At 38.8% G+C, this 22,633-nt stretch overlaps 1 protein-coding gene across 5 annotated transcripts in view; it reads left to right on the forward strand.

Moving 5' to 3' along the window:
- Cdkl5 (cyclin dependent kinase like 5) overlaps positions 1-22,633 on the forward strand; it is a 140,646-nt gene that overhangs the window by 91,334 nt on the left and 26,679 nt on the right. For 3 of the 5 annotated variants that reach the window (XR_013105811.1, XM_076918313.1, XM_076918312.1), the window contains exons 11-17: positions 1,364-2,330; positions 6,269-6,370; positions 6,648-6,753; positions 12,075-12,198; positions 16,759-16,858; positions 20,708-20,830; positions 22,029-22,148. Coding sequence is in view for 3 of the 5 variants with exons in the window: in XM_076918313.1 (XP_076774428.1) it covers positions 1,364-2,330; positions 6,269-6,370; positions 6,648-6,753; positions 12,075-12,198; positions 16,759-16,858; positions 20,708-20,830; positions 22,029-22,148 (1,642 nt within the window). In the remaining 2 variants the exon portion in view is untranslated. The remainder of the gene's footprint in view (positions 1-1,363; positions 2,331-6,268; positions 6,371-6,647; positions 6,754-12,074; positions 12,199-16,758; positions 16,859-20,707; positions 20,831-22,028; positions 22,149-22,633) is intronic. The other 2 variants (XR_013105812.1, XM_034485842.2) reach the window with 1 other exon arrangement.

Below are 22,633 nucleotides of genomic sequence, written 5' to 3' on the forward strand. Positions count from 1 at the left end.
AGGTTTCTCTCTGGGCAACTATTTGTATATTACGCTAGGTAGGACATGAAGCTTTGAGTCCTAAAAGAAGTGCTCAGTCACTTTGGAATAATGAAGTGTGAAATGAAGAAGTGACTAAAGTGTGCCTTTTACCAAGCAATTAGCACTTAAGACCCTGTGTTCCAGTATAGGTTTTCTGTTTAGTTTACACAGAAATACCTAAACAGTTAGTGATGCATTTCTGTTTAATGTACAAGGAGCTATCTCAAGAGCCCAACGTAATTGCCACTTCTCTAAAGCATAAACACAGATCATCATGTTTTCCAACAAACCTCACCAGTCAGTTCACATTTCTCTCGGAGTGTCATGTTCTTTATATCACTAGAATTCTCTCTCGTTGACTCTATAGGCTAAAGAGGAGATGTTGGCATGTGTATGTAACTACTGTGAGTATGTATCTGAATCAGCCTACAGGTTTTACAAAGAATATGAAGTTCAAGGACCACAGTAATCTTCAAGTCTAAGTGTTGCCTCCTAACATTCAAACAGATAAGGGGGTTGTCAGCAGTCTGCTAGCTCTCTTACTTGTACTAGCTATTCTGGACCAGACAGTCATAGCCAAAGCATACTTTACCTGACTCTGCATCAGTGACTGTGTTGGCAGCCAGCAAGTTAGACAAGCGTTTAAGGATGCCAAAACAGCTTCATCAGGAAGTGATTTATTTCATTCAGTGACTTAGTCTGAGAAACATGCCTGTTATTGATGGGGACATGTTTGAGATAGTGATTTTAGTCATTTGAGTGCCTTTTTCTTCTCTTTAGAAAAATCTCCATCCCTCCCTCTCTCTCTTTCTCTTTTAATCAAAACACGGCTATTATCTTCTCATCCTTTTACTCCTTCCAACAAATCTCTTCTTCCCAAGTCCCTGTCTGACTCTCATGATGTGTATGTGCCCAGCCTAATGCATATAACTAGGGTTGCCTTCATGAACGCATAGGGTGTTGTTGGTTAGGAGCAATGTGTCAGTGGCTACTGACATGAGCATGATTACCTCTCCCTCTGCAACTTTTAAGGGTCTATATAACTCCTCTGGGAAGGTAGGGCCTTGAATCTTCTGCATTCAGGATGGAGTGTTGATGAGCCCAGTCTTGTGCAGGGAACGACTCCTGCAGTGAAGATAACAACCATGTCAGATCCAGACAACAGCAGCCCTTCCCATTCTCCAGCTCTTAAATTCTTTCCAGTCCTTCCTTCCCTGAGCCATGCGAGTATTTTAAGTATGCTCTTTTTTAGTTTATTGTGGGTTTGCTCATCTGTTTTAAACATTATAGTGTTTGCCTCCTATGGATGGGAACTGATCTGCTTCTTTTGTTTTAAACACAGAAACCAATCCACCAAGGGTGCTGCTTTACAGACTCACCACAGATCCAACAGCAAGGACATTCAGAACTTAAGTGTGGGTCTGCCCAGGGCTGAGGAAGGTCTGCCTGCAAATGAAAGCTTCCTAAATGGAAACCTTGCTGGAGCGACTCTCAGTCCAATGCACAGCAAAACCTACCAAGCGAGCACCCAGCCTGGGTCTTCCAGCAAAGATCTCACAAACAACAACATACCACACCTTCTCAGTCCAAAAGAAGCCAAGTCCAAAACAGAGTTTGACTTCAGTATTGACCCAAAGCCGTCAGAAGGTCCTGGCACAAAGTACCTCAAGTCCAGCACCAGATCTCAGCAGAACAGGCACTCGTTCATGGAAAGCTCCCAGAGCAAAGCTGGGACACTGCAGCCTAGTGAGAAGCAGAGTCGGCACAGCTATATTGACACCATCCCCCAGTCCTCCAGGAGTCCATCCTACAGGACAAAGGCCAAAAGCCACGGGGCGTTGAGTGACTCCAAGTCTGTGAGCAACCTTTCAGAAGCCAGAGCCCAGATCACAGAGACTAATACCAGTAGATACTTCCCATCCAGTTGTTTGGACTTGAACTCTCCCACCAGCCCAACCCCCACCAGGCACACTGATACGAGAACTTTGCTCAGCCCTTCCGGTAGAAATAATCGAAATGAGGGTACTCTGGACTCACGGCGAACCACCACCAGACACTCAAAAACCATGGAGGAGTTGAAGCTGCCCGAGCACATGGATAGCAGCCATTCGCATTCGCTGTCTGCACCTCATGAGTCATTTTCTTATGGGCTAGGCTACACCAGCCCCTTCTCCTCTCAACAGCGTCCTCACAGGCATTCCATGTATGTGACCCGGGACAAAGTGAGAGCTAAAGGCCTTGACGGAAGCTTGAGCATAGGACAAGGGATGGCAGCCAGAGCCAACAGCTTGCAGCTCTTATCACCCCAGGTACCACTTGGCATTTTGATCTATCAGCTTATCTTGAAAAAGAGTTACAAGGAATATTTATAAGGTTGCTATGCAGTTCTCCCTACTACAATCAGCCTGACTTTCATTGGACAGTGAAAGAAAGCACTCTTTGGATTATTTCTGTTAAAAATAATTATAAATTAGCTGTTTGTGGTGGCACAGACCCAGGTATAGCCTAGCACTTGGGAAGCAGAGACAGGTAGATCTTTGTGAGTTCCAGACTAGCCAGGGCTACACAGTGAAACCCTGTTTCAAAAAGAATAATATTCGTAGTAATTTAATATTTGTAGTATTTCTTAAATGTGCATTTCTGGCATATTTTGATGAATGACCATTTATTGAAATTAGCAATATGTATTAGCTCTTACTTATTTCAAAATTCAAATTGTTTTTGTCTAATCTTTCTAGACTACGTTTGTTTAAACTTTTTTTTCTAATACCAAGTATCTTTTTTATTAATCATTTTATTTGTTTACATTTCAAATGATACACAGACGCCAGAACCTTTCCAGTTACTCTTCCATAAACCCCCATCCCATCCCCTTTCTCCCCCATACCCCCTGCTTCTATGAGGGTGCTCCTCCACCCACCCACTCCCACCTCACCACTGGAGCATTCCCCTATGCTAGGGCATCAAGCCTTCACAGGACCAAGTGCCTCCCTTCCCGTTGATGCCAGACAAGGCCATCCTCTGCTACATATGTTTCTGGAGTTATGGATCCCTCCATGTACACTCCTTACTGGGTGGTCCAGTCCCCAGGTGCTCCCGGTGGTCCAGCCAGTCAATACCGTTCTTCCTATGGAGCTGTAATCCCCTTCAGCTCCTTTCCCCTGGCTCTTCCATTAGGGTCCCTGGGCTCAGTTCAATGGTTGGTTGTGAATATCTGCATCTGTATTGGTCAGGTGCTAGTAGAATATTCTCTCAGGGAATAGCTATACCAGGATCCTGTAAGCAAGCACTTCTAATACCAAGTATCTTAACTGAATTTAATTTTTTAAAAAAAAATGTTCATAAACTAGGTAACTTTAACTTCAGGCCAGGGTAAATACTTGTCCAGTCTTTCATATTTATAAAAGATATTTAAAATTATGTATATATTTGTGTCTTAAGCATGAGCACATAATAAGTACAGGTACCTACAGAGGCCAGAGATGTCACATACCTTTGGAGCTAGAATTGTAGGAAGTTGTGAGCTGCCTGACATGGGTTCTAGGAACCAAACACAGTTCCTCTACAAGGGCAGTACATCTTTTTAACTGCTGAGTGGCCTCTCTGGCCCATTGGGTTTTTTAATTAATTAATTAGTTAGTTAATTATGTATGTATGTATGTATGTGTTTATGACATGGGGCAAGAGATGTACATATTCATGAACATGGAAGAATGACTTTGTGGAGCCTGTTCTCTCTAGCCATCTTTATGTGGGTTTTAGGGACTAACTTGTGTTATCAGGTTTGCATGCTAAGCAGTTTACCTGTTAACCTACAAAATCATTAAGGCCGACATTACTAGAGCACTGGCTATGAATAGGCATAGAGAACAGGGAGAGGTCATTGTGAGCAGGAATAGTCTGAAATGGCTTCAGTGCAGCTAACAGTCTGACCTGTGTAGACAGATGAAGAATGAAGCTGGGCTAAGCACCACAAGAAGCCCTGATTGGAAAGATGAAATTAAAGTGTAGCTGTCATTTTTGAAATATATTAACTGAAAGGGGACACTTGGCAACAAACGATTTGTTCTAATACTGTAAACCTTTATACCAGTAGCCATGCAGAAGTGTGCTTGTATGTTAAAAGAAAGATGGAAGAAATCCTTTCAGTCTAGTGTAGGCCCTGTTGGAGGCTCCTAGAGGAAGGAGAATCTGAGCAGATTCTGGGAAGGTGGAGATTTCACGTGGGAAGGAAAGTGGCAGCAGCAAGAAAGAGGACTAAAAAGAGGGAAAGTATTCCAGGAAGGCATGGTGCTACATGGATCCCAATTGGTTTCCTGTTGTTGGCATGAAAATATAAGAGCTGAACAATTCTCCCATGAGCTTAGGAGAATATTCAGGATTGAGTGCCAGTATGAAAACAGAGTGGATCCCAAGGACTGTGCAGAAGTAGACACAACTGGACTTGCCAGTTGCACTGTTGAAGAATTTCTTTGCTAGAGTTTCTTTCCTAAGAGGTCCTTTTTGGAATTGGGATGGGGATTTTTAAGCTCCTTAATTCAACATTATCCTTCTCTGTTGAGACCCATAGGAGGTGGGTAATCTGCCCAAATTTCCCCAGCTGCTAGTTCAAGGTAGAACTGGGATTCTGAGGAAATCTACAGGTCCGCCAAGTATAAAATGGTGGCACAATGGCCTGGTTCCCAGTTTAAAGATGGGGCAGGAGGTATTTGCAGGGGCTTTAAATGAAATTATAGAAATCATTGGCAGGAGTGCTGAGAACTCAATATAGAGAAAAGAGAACCCAGAGTGTCTAGAAACATCTCTAGGGCCTGGCCACTGCTTGTAGAAGGGAGTTGGAGATCAAAACCAAGCAGATTGTTGTTGGCATTGAGGCAAGTGTTATACAAAAGAAAAATGAAAGGCAGCCCTCCCTCCGAAAACGGACAAATGACTGGCTCTCAGAGAATTCAGAAAATAAATGTCTCCGAACACTGTAGTCCTAAACTAATTATAAACAATTACTGGGGCTTAGCACATATCCTGCTGTTACTTCAGTCCAGTTCAAGAGGTGCAGCGCCAAGCCTTAAGAAAGGCTGCAATTAAAGGCTAGAAGGTAGCTGGAAGGCTCGAAAGAGCTGTGAGTAAACCATGCTGCTCATTCTCATGGGATGTATTGTAGCCACTTTCAAAAGCACAGGACACTCACTGGGTTGAGTTTAAATGTAAATAACTCATTTCCTTAAAAAAAAAAATCTTGCTCTGGGCCTTTGTCAACAGTACAGGTGGCAAAGTAGAAAGAAGAAAGGCTGCACCAAATTAATTGCTTTCCAAAATTCTCTAAATACGGTGGTGGGAAGGAAGGTGGGGGGGGGGGGGGATACCAGATGTTATTTCAGTTTTTAGAGTAAAACATTTTATGTATATCACCTAGGCTTGAGATATATGTAATCTAATATGTAGATGCTGAAAGCAGCCAACTCCTTCAAATTGTGTTCCTTAATCCTCCTAACCCAGGGTAGCAAATGTGTTCTATTTTTCTCCCTTGGACACTGTTAAGGACCTCTCCCACCCACCCCCCGCTGTGCTAGGGTTATGACTCAGCCTATGTGGGAGGGACCTAGGTAATGGGAGCATCTCTAGATAAAAGCACCATCATGACCATGCCAAACAAATGCATTGAACAGATGAGCTACTGTCCTAGAGAAGAGGAAAAGAGCAAGAAGCACCATAGACTTTAGGAGTTGGGGGCTCTTAAGACAAAAATCATTAACAGGGATTATCCTATTTCTCTTTGCATTCACAAAACATTTATTTTCATCTACATCTGCTGTGTAAGTCTCCTGGAAAAAATACTTTTGCCTCTGCATTTTTCCTTTTAGAGAACTTAGCCTAAAATCTGTAAGAGCACTTTTGGATTGACTGATGATAGAATCTCTAAGCATAGTGCTGCTTAGAGCTTTTACTGTCTAGATAAAAAGGTGATTTCTTTTGTTGTTTTAAATAATTAATTGAACTATTTTCAGACTAATGTAGTCCTTACTTGCCTTAACTTTAATGAGAATCTTGCTATCTGTTAAAATTCGTGGGACTTATTTTGCATTCATCAGATAGTTTTTACTTTTTTATGGAATTAGTTATGTTGAAGTCACCCCATGATTTTTATTTTAGCTGGTTAAGGTCCTAGCTGTATTAAATGAAGACAGTGATGAGTTTTCATCCCTAGAGACAGGAAGTTTCTATAAATCTTTTTGAATTTGACTTGCAGCCTGGAGAACAACTCCCTCCAGAGATGACTGTGGCAAGGCCTTCTGTTAAAGAATCCTCCCGAGAAGGCACCTCTTCATTCCACACCCGTCAGAAGTCTGAGGTCTGAGCTCTTCTTCAAAGTTGTTACATCTTATAGCATGGTCTGTAAGGACCATTCACTTGGCAGCATTACAGCCTAACTTTTAAATGTTGTTCATACCCAGTCTCCCATAAATTAATTAAACTGACTTAGAAAATAAGTAGTTTTCTTTATGACATAAGCCTGAGTTTTCCTTTAAAAGATCAAAACAAAACTTAGGCACTGGTTGGGCTTTGTTGTAAGCAGAACTATCCATCAAGCCGTCGTTTAACTTTCATAACCTTGTTTCCTGTCTCAGGGTGGAGTATACCATGACCCACACTCTGATGATGGCACAGCTCCCAAAGAAAATCGGCATCTGTACAATGATCCTGTCCCAAGGAGAGTTGGTAGCTTTTATAGAGGTAAGCCGCCCCCACCCCATATTTATTAGAGTCCTCCTTTGTTTTCGGCTGAGTCCATTTCCTTTCCTTGTCCGCCACTGTTTCTTCACTGCTCCAGTGGACCTCAGACCAACAGAGTCACCTGCTTTCCTGTCATCTAGCAGTTCTACTTGCCCCTAGTCATCATCATCATTTTGTCACTTGTCTCTTCTGGCTGGGACCCTGATTAGTCTCTGACTCCAAGGCACCCATCCAAACTGTCCTCAGAATGATTCTTCTGAAGCTAGATATTGACCTATAGTAAATCTCTAATCTGCCACCCAAATGTATGATGTGGCTACATGATAGCTATGGATACATCTTCACACCAAATTATAAACATCCATAAAACATGAGCATTTTAGAAATTATATGTATCTATTTTGAGGCTGAGGACACATAGGCCATGGTCTACCTGTAGAGGTCAGAGGACAGCTTATAGGACTCATTTCCTTTTGTCTACCACATAGGTCCTGGAGATCAGTCTCAGAACATTCAGAACATGAAGCCTGGTGGCAATCAATCTTTCCCCTGATGAGCTATATGAAGGGATATATATATATATATATATATATATATATATATATATATCTCATCAGGTATATATATATATATATATATATATATCCATCATTCAATTCATATATATACACATACACACACACACACACACACACACACACACACATATATATATATATATATATATATATATATATATATATATATATATAAATTGAATAAACAGGGTCTCACTGTGTAGACCTAGGGTGGCCTGGAACTACAGACTGGCCTCAAACTCAAAAACAATAGCCTACCTCTGTCTCCTGAGTGTTGTGTGTAAAAGGTGTGTGCTAACACACCCAGTTGGAGATTTTTAAAAATATTTTGATTGTGTATTTCTATAATGTGAACAGTACACATGGCAATGTGACATTATAATACCAAAAATTCAGACATGCCTAGAATATGTTAGTAGACAAGACAAATAAAAATATCCACCCTCATTCTTGCCTTTACAAAAGAGATTGTCAGCAAGTATAATAATTCCCCAGGGCAGTCAGATACCATAGGAGAAGAAAATAGAGCAGGTATCCATTGAACCAAGTACCCACAGTTGTACTCCAACACCTTAGCTCTAACTTGTTGAGAGGCCTTTGGATGCTTGATAACAGAGTAAAATCTAAATTCCATGAGATGGCATTCCAGGCTGTTCATGATTGAATCCTTGTGGTCCACTCTGTCTGCTCTCTACCTGCCTCTACCCACAAGTCCCAAGCACACCTGGCCCTCTCATGGCCGGGACAGAACACACTACTTTCCTGCTGACACCAGTTGTTTGCGTGTGACAGTTTTCCTTGTCCTATGCCAGAAGTATCCCTTCTCTGTTCCATTCATGATGCCTTTTCTTTGTCCCTGATACAATGCAGACCACGTTGCACTGGTTCTAGTGTTTTTCTGCAATGTTCGAAGAACAGAGATGGAGATCAGTGATGGGGTGTTTGCCTGGCATGTGTGAAACCCTGCATTTGATCCCAAAAGAGAGAGATGGAGGAAAGGAAAGAGAGAGAGACAGGAACTGACTGACACAGCTTCATAAATAGTTATTAATTGAATTAAAGAAAACTTACATGAGTAGCTTAAAAATATACTTTGTTGTTGAACAGATGGCTAAAACATGTTTTTTGGGGGGTTCTGTGAATTTAGCAGAAAGCTAATAAAGACAACCCTTTAAGGTTGTACCTGATGATAAAATGCCAAATATTTGAGAATCCCAGTGCTTTGGTGGCAATATGAACAGGAGGCTTGGGTATATAAAGTCCATAAGACTTAGCACAGCCTTGGCTTGTGTGTCCACTTTGCCTGGCTTCCGGCACTTTCTGATGTTATAGACAGCTGGACAAGTTCAATTAAGGTCAGAGGGGATACAAAATACTATTTGGTAATTAAAATTAGGAATCTGAGCTAAATAAATGCATACACGTGTTATTCAGGAAGAGCTGTGCATTGAATGGTTACAGTTCTGTGTGGCCTCTCCCACCTCTACCTTTGGAAAAGCACTGGACATCAAATATGCTTCTTAATGACCCTACCCAATTCCAGAGTGACTTTAGAATCTTATAAGGCTAAACTTTTTTATTCATTTATTTTTTCATATGTATATATATGAGTGGTCTGGTCTTCATGCACACCAGAAGAGGGAATCAGATTCCATAACAGATGGTTGTAAGCCACAATCTGGTTGCTGAAAATAAACTCTGGACCTCTGGAAGAGCAGTCAGTGTTCTTAATCTCTGAGCCATCTCTCTAGCTCACAGCTAAACTTTTAATTCAGACTAAAGTTAATTTTTTGTCTTGTGCATGAGTAAAAACACCTTCAGTGTAAGTTTTTCTTTTAAAATCATCTGTACTTTGTTGTTTATACAGATGATTGGAGAAAATTTCCTTGTTTGGGGGGAAGGGTCTATCCATTGTAGACCAGGTTGGCCTCCAGCTTAATTCTATGCTGTTTTATTTAAAAACAAACAAACAAACAAACAAACCATTCTTCCATGCTGGAATTCAAGGTGTATGCTATCATACCCAGTAGAGGAATATTTTAACATAAGATGGAAGCAGAGTTTTAAATTAACAAAATAGTCTTTTGGTTACACTATTTGGGTTACAAATAGATTGAGTTGGTTACTATGGGAAAAATGTTCCCTTTATCGACCTCATAATCTACTTTGAGATTTGGCAAGTGGAGCATTTTAATTTTTAAAAATTCAGTAATAGAAAGGAAAGTTTAAACTAAATGAAACACTTGGAGACATCTATCATTTCAATGATACTGGTAAGTCCTAGAGAAAAAGAGTGGTTTTTAAAAAAAGAAGACAGATGTTTTCAGATATATCTGTTTCTAGAATAGGTTCATTTTATTTTCTTATCCAGGTTCTTTTGCAGAGGCAAGTGAAATGGTGTCATTTTTGTTGTGTTGTTGTTTTAATTTTATGTTTGAGATTAAAATTACATTCCTTCCTTCCCTTTCTTCCCTCTAGAGTCTCCCGTATGCCCCCAACTTGCTTCCATTCAAATTCATGGTTTCTTTTTTCACTAATTTTTATTGCACGCATATATGTATATTTACATATCTGTTCCTAACTATAACCTCCTCACTCCATATGGTACTTGTATGTATGTTTTCAGAGCTGGTCTTTTGGCACCTCCCCTGCTCCCAGCTTTCCTCAGTTGCCTATAGTTCTTTCTGTGTGTTGAGGTCTCCTGGGCTTTTCCCTGTCTGCTTTGACATATCCTTTGGTACTCTCCCTGGTCAACTCATGTTTGTGAATGTTGCTAAGACTTTATGGGTATAGCTTCTTATATTCCTAGGGGACACAGTCTCATAGCAGATTCCCTGATTCTCTGGCTCTTAAAATCTCTTCACTTCGTCTTCCACAATGTTCCCTGAGTGCATTATAGATATATCCTTTAAGAAAAGGAGCCATAACTCTGTATTTTGATTAGGTGTGGTTTCCTGTAGTGGTCTCCATATATTGCTGAGGAGTGAAGACTATACTTACCTATGGGTATAAGAACAAATGCTTATAGATTGTTGTTAGGGGTTGTGATGACTTGGTAAATTAGTGGTTGTAGATTCTCCTCCAGGAACCATGCTTTCACTTGCACTGAGTAGTTAGCTAGGTTTCTGATACCAGGCATGGTTTGCCTCTTGTTAAGTAGGTCTTCAGTGTAATTAGAAAGCTGTTGGCTATTGGCAACCAGTCCACAGAAACTCTCATAAAGGAAAATATTTCATTGGGGTTGGATTACAGTTCAAACATTTAATCCATTTATGTTCATGGAGGGAAGGATAGCCACACACATGCTGGCATGGTACTGGAGAGGCAGCTGAGAGTTCTCCATCAAGATCAGCAGGCAACAGGAAGAGAGAGAAACTGGGCCTGGCTTGCACATCTGAAAAACCTCAAAACCCACCCCCAGTGACACAATTCCTCCAACAAGGCCTAATAGTGCCTCCTAATAGTACCACTCCCTGGTGACCAAGAATTCAATCTATGAGTCTGTGGGGACATCCTTATTCAAACCCCCACAGTAGGACTGTTGATGCCTCCCTCCTTTGGAAGCTTAGATGGCACCTTCTGGTACCATGAAAGCTAGTCCTCAGGGAGGAGGCATATAGATCAGTTCCAGTTCAGGGATCTCTGGGCTCTGTATAGCAAACAGGAAATTAAAATGGGATCATTGCCAACATAGGGGGCTAGGGAACAGTAGAGAGGGGAATAGCAGGGGATAAGTGATCTAATCAGGGAAATGTAAAAGGAGGGGAGGGGAGGTAAGTCCAGAAGCAGGTGGGAGGTGGATTCAATAACATTAAGAATGTCTGAGAAATGACAAGACATCATACTATTAACTGTTTCCCTAAAAAACTTTAATACATGCATATAATTCTGTGTATAAATATGTGGTTGTTGTTTCAACATCAATATAAGACATACTATAACCGAGTCAGGATGACCTGAAACTCACTCTCTAACCTAATCTGTCCTTGATCTCATTCAGTCTTCCTACCTGAGCCTCTTGAACAGTGGAATTACATCTAGTAAGCACTTCCTTGCTTGGTATCACTGATCTTGATATACAATGTACATATTACTTTTGTGATGAAATTTGTAGAATGGCCAAGTTTAGAAATTGATGAAAACATGGTTACCCTTTCCCCCAAAGCAGAATTACTCAATATATCATAGTCTATATTTCTGTTCATTTTCACTCTGAGAATGTATAAAAAATTAATATTTTGTGCAAATGGCCAAATTTCCATATGGTTTAAAGATCTAAGTGGCACACCTTTACATTGTCAAGTCTTAAACTGTAATTTGTATGTTCTAGTACACATATTTGTAACTATGATATTGGACTAACTAAGAATGGATTTTGCATAGTTAGACCTGTAATGAGAAAACTTCAAATAAAGCCAAAAACATGGTATTGGGGGATTGAGTGACTGCTACAATAGTCATATTTTAAATGATCTCCCATTTTAAAATGTCCTCAAATATTTTACTGTACATCAGCTGATATCCCAGGTTTCTGTTTTGAAATCTTTATTACTTACTCCTACTCCTGTAACCATGTAAGCAGTTGAGGAGGGAAATTTGCCTGTACCACCTCTATACTCAGGAAACAGAAGTTCTGGAAAGGCAAAGGAAGACTTTTTGTTTGTGTCCAAGAAATGCAGTGGAATAAGATTAGAACTACTTAAAACCACAAAGTACTTCAGTAATGTTTTTCCCCTCATTTAGTGCCATCTCCACGACCAGACAATTCTTTCCATGAAAATAACGTGTCCACTAGAGTTTCTTCTCTGCCATCTGATAGCAGTTCTGGCACGAATCATTCAAAAAGACAACCAGGATTTGATCCATGGTGAGTATTTCTGGTTTGGTTTTACTCTTCCTTTTGCTAATTGTAGATTTGGGGACTCAAAGACACGCAAGATAAACTTTTTTTTAATGTTCTTTTTCAGACTAGGCCTTTCTTAAGAATAAGAAAAACATGTAATGTTGGAGGGTTTTGTAACTTTTTTTCAAGGTCAGAATTTTCTGTTAAATAGCATGTAAAAGAAAAACTAGCAGAAATATCTTTCTTCATATTCGTTCATTCTTTTATTGACAGTGAACTTGGTCCTGACATTTTGCATAGCTCTCTGTATGCACTGCCTTAGTTCTCATAGTTGCCCTTTGAGGGAGGGGTTACTCCCATTTCATGTGCACTGAAGCTTGAAAGTTAGAGGACATAGCTGATGCCAAACACCTGTAACATGGAGCAGGGACACAGGACGCAGTGTTCTTCCCTCTAGAATTGTTATATTTATGTGATATAATATTTAAAAGGCACCTAAAATCGTACCTGGAACTGTAGCTATGGTAATTCTATTTAAAGTTTCCATGGTTTGTTGACCATTTTGCTTTTAACTTTGCTCATAAACTTCCATACCTTTTTGTGACTGTTTTCTTCTTCCTGGTGTGTAGAAAACATAAGAAAACAGATTTAGCTTTTGTTGGTTTTCAGTGTTGACCATTTTCAGGTGTGGCTTGGGCAAGCCCTGAAAATAATGTCAAAGAGTCAAATACAGATGCATAGAAGGGACTGTTTTTTCTTGGTTGTTTGCATAACACAGTAGAAACAATCTAAAACAGTATCAATTTTAGAGTGGCATAGTGCTTTGAAAATTAGTCAAACAAAAATTAAAGTATGAACCAGGCAGCATGATAGTACTGAACTGTAATATCAGCATTTGGGAGACTGAGACAGGAGGATTGCCAATTTAAAGCTAGCCTGAGAAATGTAGTAAGATTCTATCTCAATGCCTTGCCCAGGGGGTAATAGGGGATCTAAAAGTAGGATAGACATTGTTAGCAATGTGGTGTTGGGGGGGGGTGCACGTTTTAGGGTTTGGTTGTGTGGACGACTGAATGTAGGGCCTAGAATATGATAACCATGTATTCTAATCTCTCTGAATAGAACTTTAGATGAGTGGGGGGGGGGAGGAATGTCCATGAAATTGGTTGTTTTCAAAACAATCAAAAGTACAGTTGGTATGTTAATCTTTAGCCAAGACATCATGTCATCCTTATTCTAATGTTGGTATTATGGGGTTCAAGAAGGTTCCAGAATTCCCAACTGTAAATGGGCTTTCTTCTTTTTTTCTCTACCCCCCAATAATGTTTCTATGGCATATCTTCTTCATGTATCACATCTAATATCATTTAATCTTTAACCTTGACTCATCTTGATTTTTTTCTTGACCAAGATCTTTGTTTTGCTGTATTCTTTATGTCTGAGAGAACTATGCATTTGATAACATGAACATAAAAGTCTTTTTAGAGAAACATGGTAAAATACAATTCTTAAACTATCACATAGCCTCAGGCCAGTCTGTTTCTGTAATAGTAGCACTTTAAATTTCTTTGGAGAATATTTGTACACTGTACATATTTTCTTCAATGGAAAGATCAAGATGTAATATCATATTTAAAAGCAATAAATAGATATTGTATTTAACACCCCAAGCTGTTATTCTGGCCATTTCAGTTGTCTTGAATCCACCTAAGAAATGGGAGAAAAGCCAAAATATTTCAGAAGGATAAAAATAGACTTAATACAGCCAGACTTATCTTTACTAATAGGGTGACACTTCAGTCCTCACTTATAAGCCATTTATTCCTCCTTGTGCCAGTTTTAGCAGGTTAGTACTGAAGTCCTTAGAATGAGATATGGTTCCAGCCCACAACACAGTGTCCAGAGGGGAGGAGGATTACAAGCAATAGCTATGTAGCAAAGCATGTATGGTTTATCTTTTCACAGGCCCGTGAAAATCCTGTGCATTGATTTAGAAAGGTACCAGTTTAGAGTGTGTGCCTATAAAATGAATAGCATTTCCTTTACAATAAATAAACAAATGACAAAGTACGGAACTAGTTTAGAAAAAAATGCCATCAAAATTGGGGTAAAAATGAACTAAGTTCACTCAAAATCCAACTTGTTGAAGGAAAGAACTCTGAAACTCATTTGAATAATGACAGATTTTTTTTTCTTGCAGTGGAACCCAGGGTCTTGTCAATATTGTACAAGTGCTCTTCCACTGAGCCGCACTTCCAGCCAAGATTTTTTTATTGTAATTTCTTCCTGCATTTTTAAAAAGTGAATGTAGCAGCTGGAGGGATGGCTCAGGAGTTCAGAGCACTCATTGTTCTTACAAAGGATCCAGGTTTGGTTCCCAGTACAAATGGTGGCTCACAACCATCCATAACCCCAGTTCCAAGGAATCCCATGCCCCCTTCTGACCTCCATGGGCTCCAGGCACACAAGTGGTACACACATACACAGAGACTAATTGCTCAAAAACATAAAATAAATAAATCTTTTAAAAAACAAATGAATATTAAAAGTGCATGTGTATAATGTATATACCTTCTTGCCATGTAGTTGGACTTATTTGGTATAAAAAACTTGAAATCATTATATTTTTACTTAATACTATAGTTTAAATATTCTTTCATGTCAGTGGATATCCTTTGAAGCTTTGATTTATTTTTAATAGCTTCATTGTGTTTTCTGCCATGCAACCAGTAATGGTTGATTTAGAATTTTTCTGGCTTACATATTTTAATGAAAAAAGCTGGGCGCTGCTTTGTTCATATTTTCTTAGATATTATAATCACTTCATTGCTGTTTGGTATTCTGAAACCATGAATATAAATTAACTGTTACTTTTAATGATTCTACCACTCTTACTTTTAGGGGATATGTAAATATGTGAGGTTTTTTTTTTTTCAAGGATAATAGCAGTTGAGTTGCTTTTTGAAGAGTATAAGTCCAAAACCAAGATGTCCTCCACCCCATCTTTTTTCTTCTTTTGAAAAGTGGGTTTTTGTTTCATGGTCAGTCTTGGAAGATAACCTGACTGGCCTTCAACTCACATGTTCTGTGCCTGGTACCTACATGTGGGGGGCCTAGGTCCAGCCCATTTATGTTCTTTGGTTAGTGGTTAAGTCTCTGAGCCCCCAAGGGTAGGGGGGATACCTAGGGAAGCCTCCACTTTCTCAGAGAAGGGAAGGGTGTTTGGGAGTGCTAGGATTACAGGCATATGCCACCATACCTGGCTTGTTCCCTATTTTGAATATCTTCTATTTCTATTAAAATACCTAGTGTTATCTGTGGTATCAGTCTTTTAATTTTTTATCCTATTTCTTTTTTCTCATATATTCCATCCTAAATGCAGTTTACTTTCCTCCCAGCCCTTCCCCTAACCTCCAACCCCCACCCCCAAATTCCTCTCTTTTGTTTCTCTTCAGAAAAGGACAGACCTCCCATGGATATCAAATAAATTTGACATATTAAGTTGCAGTTAAGACTAGGCATGTGGTGTTTCTCTTCTTTTCTTTTCTTTTCTAAATTTTAAAATTACATTTTTTATTTATTCACATTACATCCCAATTGTTATCTCCCTTCCCAGTTTCCCCTCCCATAGTTCCTCCTCCCAAACACCCTCTCCTTCTCTGAGAGAGTAGAGGCTTCCCTAGGTATCCCCCTACCCTTGGGGGCGCCCAGAGACTTAACCGCCAACCAAAGAACATACACAGGCTGGAGTAGCAGATGTGCAGCTTGACCTTCATATGGGTCCTGAACAGGTGGAGTGGAGGCTATCCCAAAAGCTGTTGCCTATGTGTGGGATATGTTCTACTAGCTGGGTTGATTTTGTCTAACCTCAGTGGGAGAGGATGTGCCTAGCCTTGCAGAGACTTATGTAGTATCAATCTTATTAATGTCAGTATTTTCAGCTAGAATGATTCTCCACCCACACACACACATACATTTTGAGCATACTGTGCTAGAGCATACATCATGTCTACATTTTTTCCTTGAGTGTTTTTTTATTTAGGTGTAATAGATTAAAGGTTTAATAAGTAGGAATTTTCCAGTTTGGGGCAATTTTTACTTCCATTAATAATGTTTCTATGGCAGCATTGATTTTTTTATGTTTAGTAACTTGGCAAGCTACTAATAATAAACTTGTTGAGCTGGTTTTTAAGAGGTAAATAGAAAAATGAAGGTATTGGAAATGTTTCTGTTCTTTCCCTTGGAGAGTTACACAGGAAACATCCTCTAAGCCATGTATTTTCCAGAATTTCTAATTCAGAGATTTTCAGCAGCAGGAAAATGGTCCCAAAGAGCAGATACAAATCATTTATAATAGTTCTCAAATTGCTAGTGTGATCAAGCCTCTGCCAAAGAACAGCCGTTCCCCATGCTGATTAGATTCGGTTCCCTCTGTGCTTTTTAGAGGACCTTTTACCTGTGGGCTCAATTCTTCATGGATGATTGATTCTGGTATCACACATTTTCAGCCTTCATTATGTTTGTCGTACTGTAGCAAGAGAATGATTCAAAGATCTATATGATAAAAAATGTCTTCTCATTTAGGAAAAGTCCTGAAAACATTAGTCATTCCGATCAACTCAAAGAAAAGGAGAAGCAAGGTTTTTTCAGGTCAATGAAAAAGAAAAAGAAGAAAACTCAAACAGTAAGTAAATGACTAATGTCTATGTATGACATGGGGCTCTATGTTATTTTGTGGATACATGTTACACTCTACACGGAGCAAACAGACTTAATTTCTTAATGTGGATATATTGTAGAGAGCTCTTTCTGAAGTCTTTCATTACCATCCTCTCACAAAGCCTTTTCTAGATTTAGCAGAATCTCAAGGAGTAAAAGAAACTTAAATTGGATGACAAAATACTTTTAAACCTCTCAATAAACTTCTTATCCATGTGAATTTAGATTGCTGTAAAAACTATGAAGACACTGGATTTGTTTCTTTCTGGGAGCATAGAGATATGCAAAAACTTAGGAAATGGTTTTGGTTTACATTTAAATCCTGAAATTCATTAATAACCATCATGCCTCATCCTTCCCTGGCTTCTAGTCACGGAGGTACCATTTCATCTGACATTTCAGGGCTTACTTCAATAAGAAAAGATGTTTCACTTATGGTGGCGTTGTGAGACAGGCTGCACCTCAGCTCCTAGGAGCTCTGCATCTGAACAATGGGCCAGCTCCACTTGATTGGACTCATCAGTTTGTGGTACCACTCAAGTGGTAATTCTAATCTAGAAGTGTAACAAGAGAAAGTGGAGGAAAAAGACAATGCTCCAGGACAGCAGAAGGGACAAGTTCACTCAAAAAAAAAAAAAAAAAAAAAAAAAAAAAAAAAAAAAAAAAAAAAAAAAAAAAAAAAAAAACCTGCCTTTCTTCATTTTATTGTACCCTAATGACTAAGTAACATTGAATTAGCCACTTCCAATAGTTTGGGGTTTTGACTTTTACTTTTATTTCACACAAGATTTATTCTTTCATTTAAAGAAGAAAATGGCCTAATAACATTGGCTTTATCTATATGATTAGTAGACTAAATGTTTCTGGGGTCCTTCAAGCCATCATGAAAATTAGGAAATATAGCTTAGTGGTAACTAAAGAAGAAACAGATGGTTGTAGAAAAGTATATAACACATAGTAAGAATATTTGCCTCAAAGATATTTGAGAAACCTTATAAGTATTTTTGTTTTTATTACAACAATTGTATATATCAACAGTGTGTATGGTGGTTTTGCCTGCATATGTTCACTACTTGTGTGCCTGGTACCCACAGAGACCAGAAGAGGGCATTGGGTTCCCTAGAACTAGAGACATTTGTGAGCTGCTATGTGTGCAGTGGGACTCAAAACTGTGTTCTCTGGAAGAACAGCTAGTCCTCTTAAAAGTTAGCCCATTTATCTAGCCCCTAAACATGTTTTTAAGGCTAGACCTTTAAACGGAGACCTTTGTAAAGCATTCTTTCACTTGCTTATTCAAAATACATGACTCCAAGCTATGGAGAGCATGGTATTGTAAGCCTTTAATTCCAGCACTCAGGAGACAGAAGCAGGGAGATCTCTGTGTGTCCATGACCAGCCTGGTCTACAAAATGAGTTTCAGAGGAACCAGAGCTACATGATCAAAACTTTGCCTCAAACCATATCACCACCAGCACTAAAACACTGCATTGTCAAAAAGAAGATGTAAACAAAAAAACATTGTTCTTAATCTTGTCCAGCCTACCCCAAACAGGATTTTAGTATTGCCCTGTAGCTTTTTAGCCTATGCATACATTTGTGGAGGAAAGGGGTTGTGTGTATGTGTCTCTGTGTGTGTCTGTCTGTCTGTTTTCTGCTGCATTTTAATGGTTACATGGTATTTCTGAAATGTTCATGGGGGTGGAAAAGGGTACCTATAGTTTCTTACTGAAACTCGCCTAGATTGAAATGTCAAATCAAAATGCCACTCAACTATATTTGTTGCTGAAACTGAATTAAAAAGTGAAGAAATAGGATTGACTTTGCTTTAGGATATTTATAATAATTTAAGTGCTAAAAAATTAAACTCTGCCCATTGTCTATAGAACATATTACCTATCCATAAACATTGTCCTTCCAACACCTTTTCCTAGCCACTGTTAATTTTGTAAGGTTTTGTTAACTACATGCCTACAACCCTATGATGTGATTGAGTTGTAGAAAATAGTAAGGGTAGAAGAATTGAGGCTATCTTGTATATAAATTTGGATTTTAATACATGTCTGCCTTCTACCAACATTAAACCTAAAGCCCTTGCCTAGCTGTGGCTAAACATCTTGCCTAACTTGATTATTCAAGAGTTGGATCAAATTCTAGGTATTTAAAGAGTATAGGTTAGGGTAATAAAAAGTTCCTATTCTCTAGCATCATCTCTTAAATGTTTTATTAAGTATTTAGACTAACTTCAGAAGAACTTTCCACAAATCAAAATGCCTTTAGCTTTCCTCTCCATTTTTAAATTAAGAATAAAATGTAAGGGTTTTAGAATCCAGAGTCAGATTTCCAAAGAATACTACATACAGAGTGCCAGGTCTCAGTGTATGAGCTTAACTCTGCTTTCTTTGAATGAGCATTCAAATGTAACTAAGGGAAGCTGTTTTTACTTTCTAAAATTCAATAAATAGAAAGCTACATAAGACAAACCAAAAAATTGATGGTATTGAAACTTTTACACAAGATTCCAAGAAACTTAAATCTGATGCCAGATGTACACAGTATAGTTAATCCTAAATCTAGTTTACTAGAATAGAAGCTGAGCCAGGCAAGTAGTTGACCTGTTCAAAGTCACACAGAGTTATAAGGACTAAAACTTGCTTCCTCTACAAAAGGCCTCTGATTCAGGATTTCTCTCATTAAAACAGGAAAACTCAGATATTTATGCAGATGTCTTCATACATACACCAATGAAGAGATGATCTTACTGCATTTTTATACATTATTGTTCTCTGGCCACTGAGGTAGACAAAAGAGAGAAAAGAGGTGCCAAAAATCATTCTGTATTGTAAAGGTGTCTGCTTTGACTCCAGCAAGTCTGGAAGCTGCCTTGGGGAATCTGGCTTTGGTTGTATACCCAGGGAATTACATAATCCTTAGAGCATATGGTGACTTTGCCAACTTGGTAATTGGATCTTACTTAGTATCTCGACTTGAAATGATACTTCAGTATAAAAATTGAACTTTAAAAACATTATTGTGTGTGCATGATATGGGGGAGGAGTGCACAGGGGCCATAGAATATAGAGGTCAGAGGGTAACTTTGTGGAGTTGGTCCTCTCTGTTGACTTTTATGTGAGTTTTGGGAATTCAATCTCTGGTTGCCAAGTACCCCACTGATCCATTTTACCAGCCCTGAAGATTAAACTTGTATTTCTTTGCTTGAAACCCAGAATTCCGAATTGCACCAGATATTTTAAATGAGGTATATATTTCTAACAGTAAGGCTGTTCAACTAACCTTAGTGTCCCACTGATAATCATCTCCCAAGTGATTTTTACTGGCTCTAGATAATTGACCAAGAAAACCAAGAAGATAAAAAGGACTTACAGTATATTTTCTTTGGTGAAAAATAATCCATATGGTAAAGTCTCTTAGTTACTGAAGTCTTAACAATTAGTAATGGCTAAAGTTCATCAGTAATTCATTAAACACAATTCTTCAAAACAGTCTTATTTTTGACAATGAATAAATTCCTAATTGAGCATAATGTAAGCAGATGCCTAAAGGTCTCAGGCATTCCTGGGACTATTGCTCATAACCATTGTATAGACTGAAAAATTTTGTACTTGTCTAAACTTACATTATTGTTTCCAGGTGAAAAATAATAGATAATCTCTCTAGATGCATAGCATGGAGATTTTTTCCATGATTGTTAATATTTAATCATTTGAGGGCTACCAAGGGCTAGTAGTTTCAATTAAAGCACCTATTTATTTTACTTACTTTTTTGCAATTAGCTCATTTGTATCTTATATTACAGACAGACTCCACCAACGGGGAGAATCCAAGCATCAAGAAATCCCTCTTTCCTCTTTTTAATTCAAAGAATCATTTAAAGCATAGTTCTTCTTTGAAAAAGCTTCCTGTAGTCACTCCACCCATGGTACCCGTTTTTATGTATCGTAGCCCTGAAAACTGCTCCAGTAAACTTGTTTTACTGATGACAATAGCATGTCTTATTTTCATGGGGTCATAATCTTTGTGCTAGTTAAGTACCTGGGCCAGTTCCATAAATTCACTGGGATATATGGATATATATAATACATATACTTTATATATATTATATATCTATTCTGGGTTTTTTGCATCAGTTAAAGATGTTGTCACATAAGCCTACTAAACAAACTAGTAAGGCTGGTTTGGATGGGCTGATTAGCCAATTATTGGCAGACAGCATTCTTGAAATCTTTTAATTCCTGTAAAGAATCTGATTAACATTTACAGTCAACAAATGTCTTTGCACTTGGCTCACTGCATGGACTTTGTTACCATTTGGTTGGCAGTTTGTTTCTTTAAAACCAACTTTGAATTGACCAAATTAATTGAGCTAGCAGGCTCCATGAAAAAAGCAGCTTGTACTAGTTGATAACGTGCTCTTCCTTACCTGCCTCTAGCTTTTGCTAGTCACTAGGTGTAAAGCCATGGCTTTTGCTTGGCATTTGGCATAACTCTCCTTTGTCCACTAAAGTCATTGAATAGACCAATTGCATTCATTTGGAATTTGTGGCATAAATTTCAAGTAGTTTCTAAGTATACAATGCCAGACCCAGATTTACTGGGCAGTGGTTTGGGACTATGATTCAAACCATACCTCCCTTCCTTTTCTCTCCTTGAAAGCTCCCTAGACTTCTTTGGTAGCATCAAATACAGATTTTGCATCATATTCCCAGCATGAGATTTTGGTTTTGGTTTTGGTTTATTGAACTGGTTCATAACCTAACTACAATATGAAATGAGGATGCTACAGCAGTTCCTGGTTCAGTCCACTTTAACTGCTCTCTCTTACAGCTACTGAAACTAACAGCATGGGAATGCTTTAAGGGTTAAGGTTTTAACCAAGCTGCATGACATCTGCCAATTTTTCCTAATGCAGGGAAAATTACTAAGAAGGCAGCAGACTTTAACTAGCACTACTTGCATTGTGAACATTTGGAGAGTTTTGGTTTACTTACTGGGACTTTTTTTTTCTCCCTCTTGAATTTTGGTTTAGTTCAGTTTACTTTTCAGTTTGGGTCTCCTCTTGGGTGTGGTTGTCCATGTTAATTAAGGTTTGTTGAATCCTTCTCCATCTTTCCCTCTAGGTGCCCAACACTGATGGTCCAGATCTATTGACCTTACAGAAAGCCATTCATTCTTCTAGCACTGCAAGCAGCAGACCAAAGGAGTGGCGACCTGAGAAGCTCTCAGATCTACAGACCCAGGTGAGTGCAGCCTACATCACTCCCAGATTTTCAGGATGGGAAATTAATGAAGAAACAAATTTAGCTTCCCCCAAATAGACCATAATGAATAGCTTTGATGCTATTTTGCAAGTCAGGATGAATCCCACATCAGTGATTCCCACTGTGAAAAAAGCAAGCCTCCAGTACCCTTCACTTACCTGGGGAGAGCAGTGGGGCAATGGGGAGAGATGAAGTAGTAGTCCTGGCCCACAAGTAGGCTACAGCTCAAGAGACAAAGATTCATGAGGATTGTAATATGAAGTAAGTTATACTATGAAATATTGGTGAGGATAAACTGAGATCGTGAGAAGAATAAGGTTACCTTAAAGATGATAGCATATAAATCAGGCCCTGAAAGCCAAATAGTAGAAGCTTTCTTGAAAGAATATTTTAACTTTTGAAATCCAAACTGTTTTTATAAAGACAGGCAAACACTTTTATTAGGAACTGCATATTGTACAGTA

Source organism: Arvicanthis niloticus, chromosome X (genome assembly GCF_011762505.2).
Source record: "Arvicanthis niloticus isolate mArvNil1 chromosome X, mArvNil1.pat.X, whole genome shotgun sequence".
NCBI lineage: Eukaryota > Metazoa > Chordata > Mammalia > Rodentia > Muridae > Arvicanthis > Arvicanthis niloticus.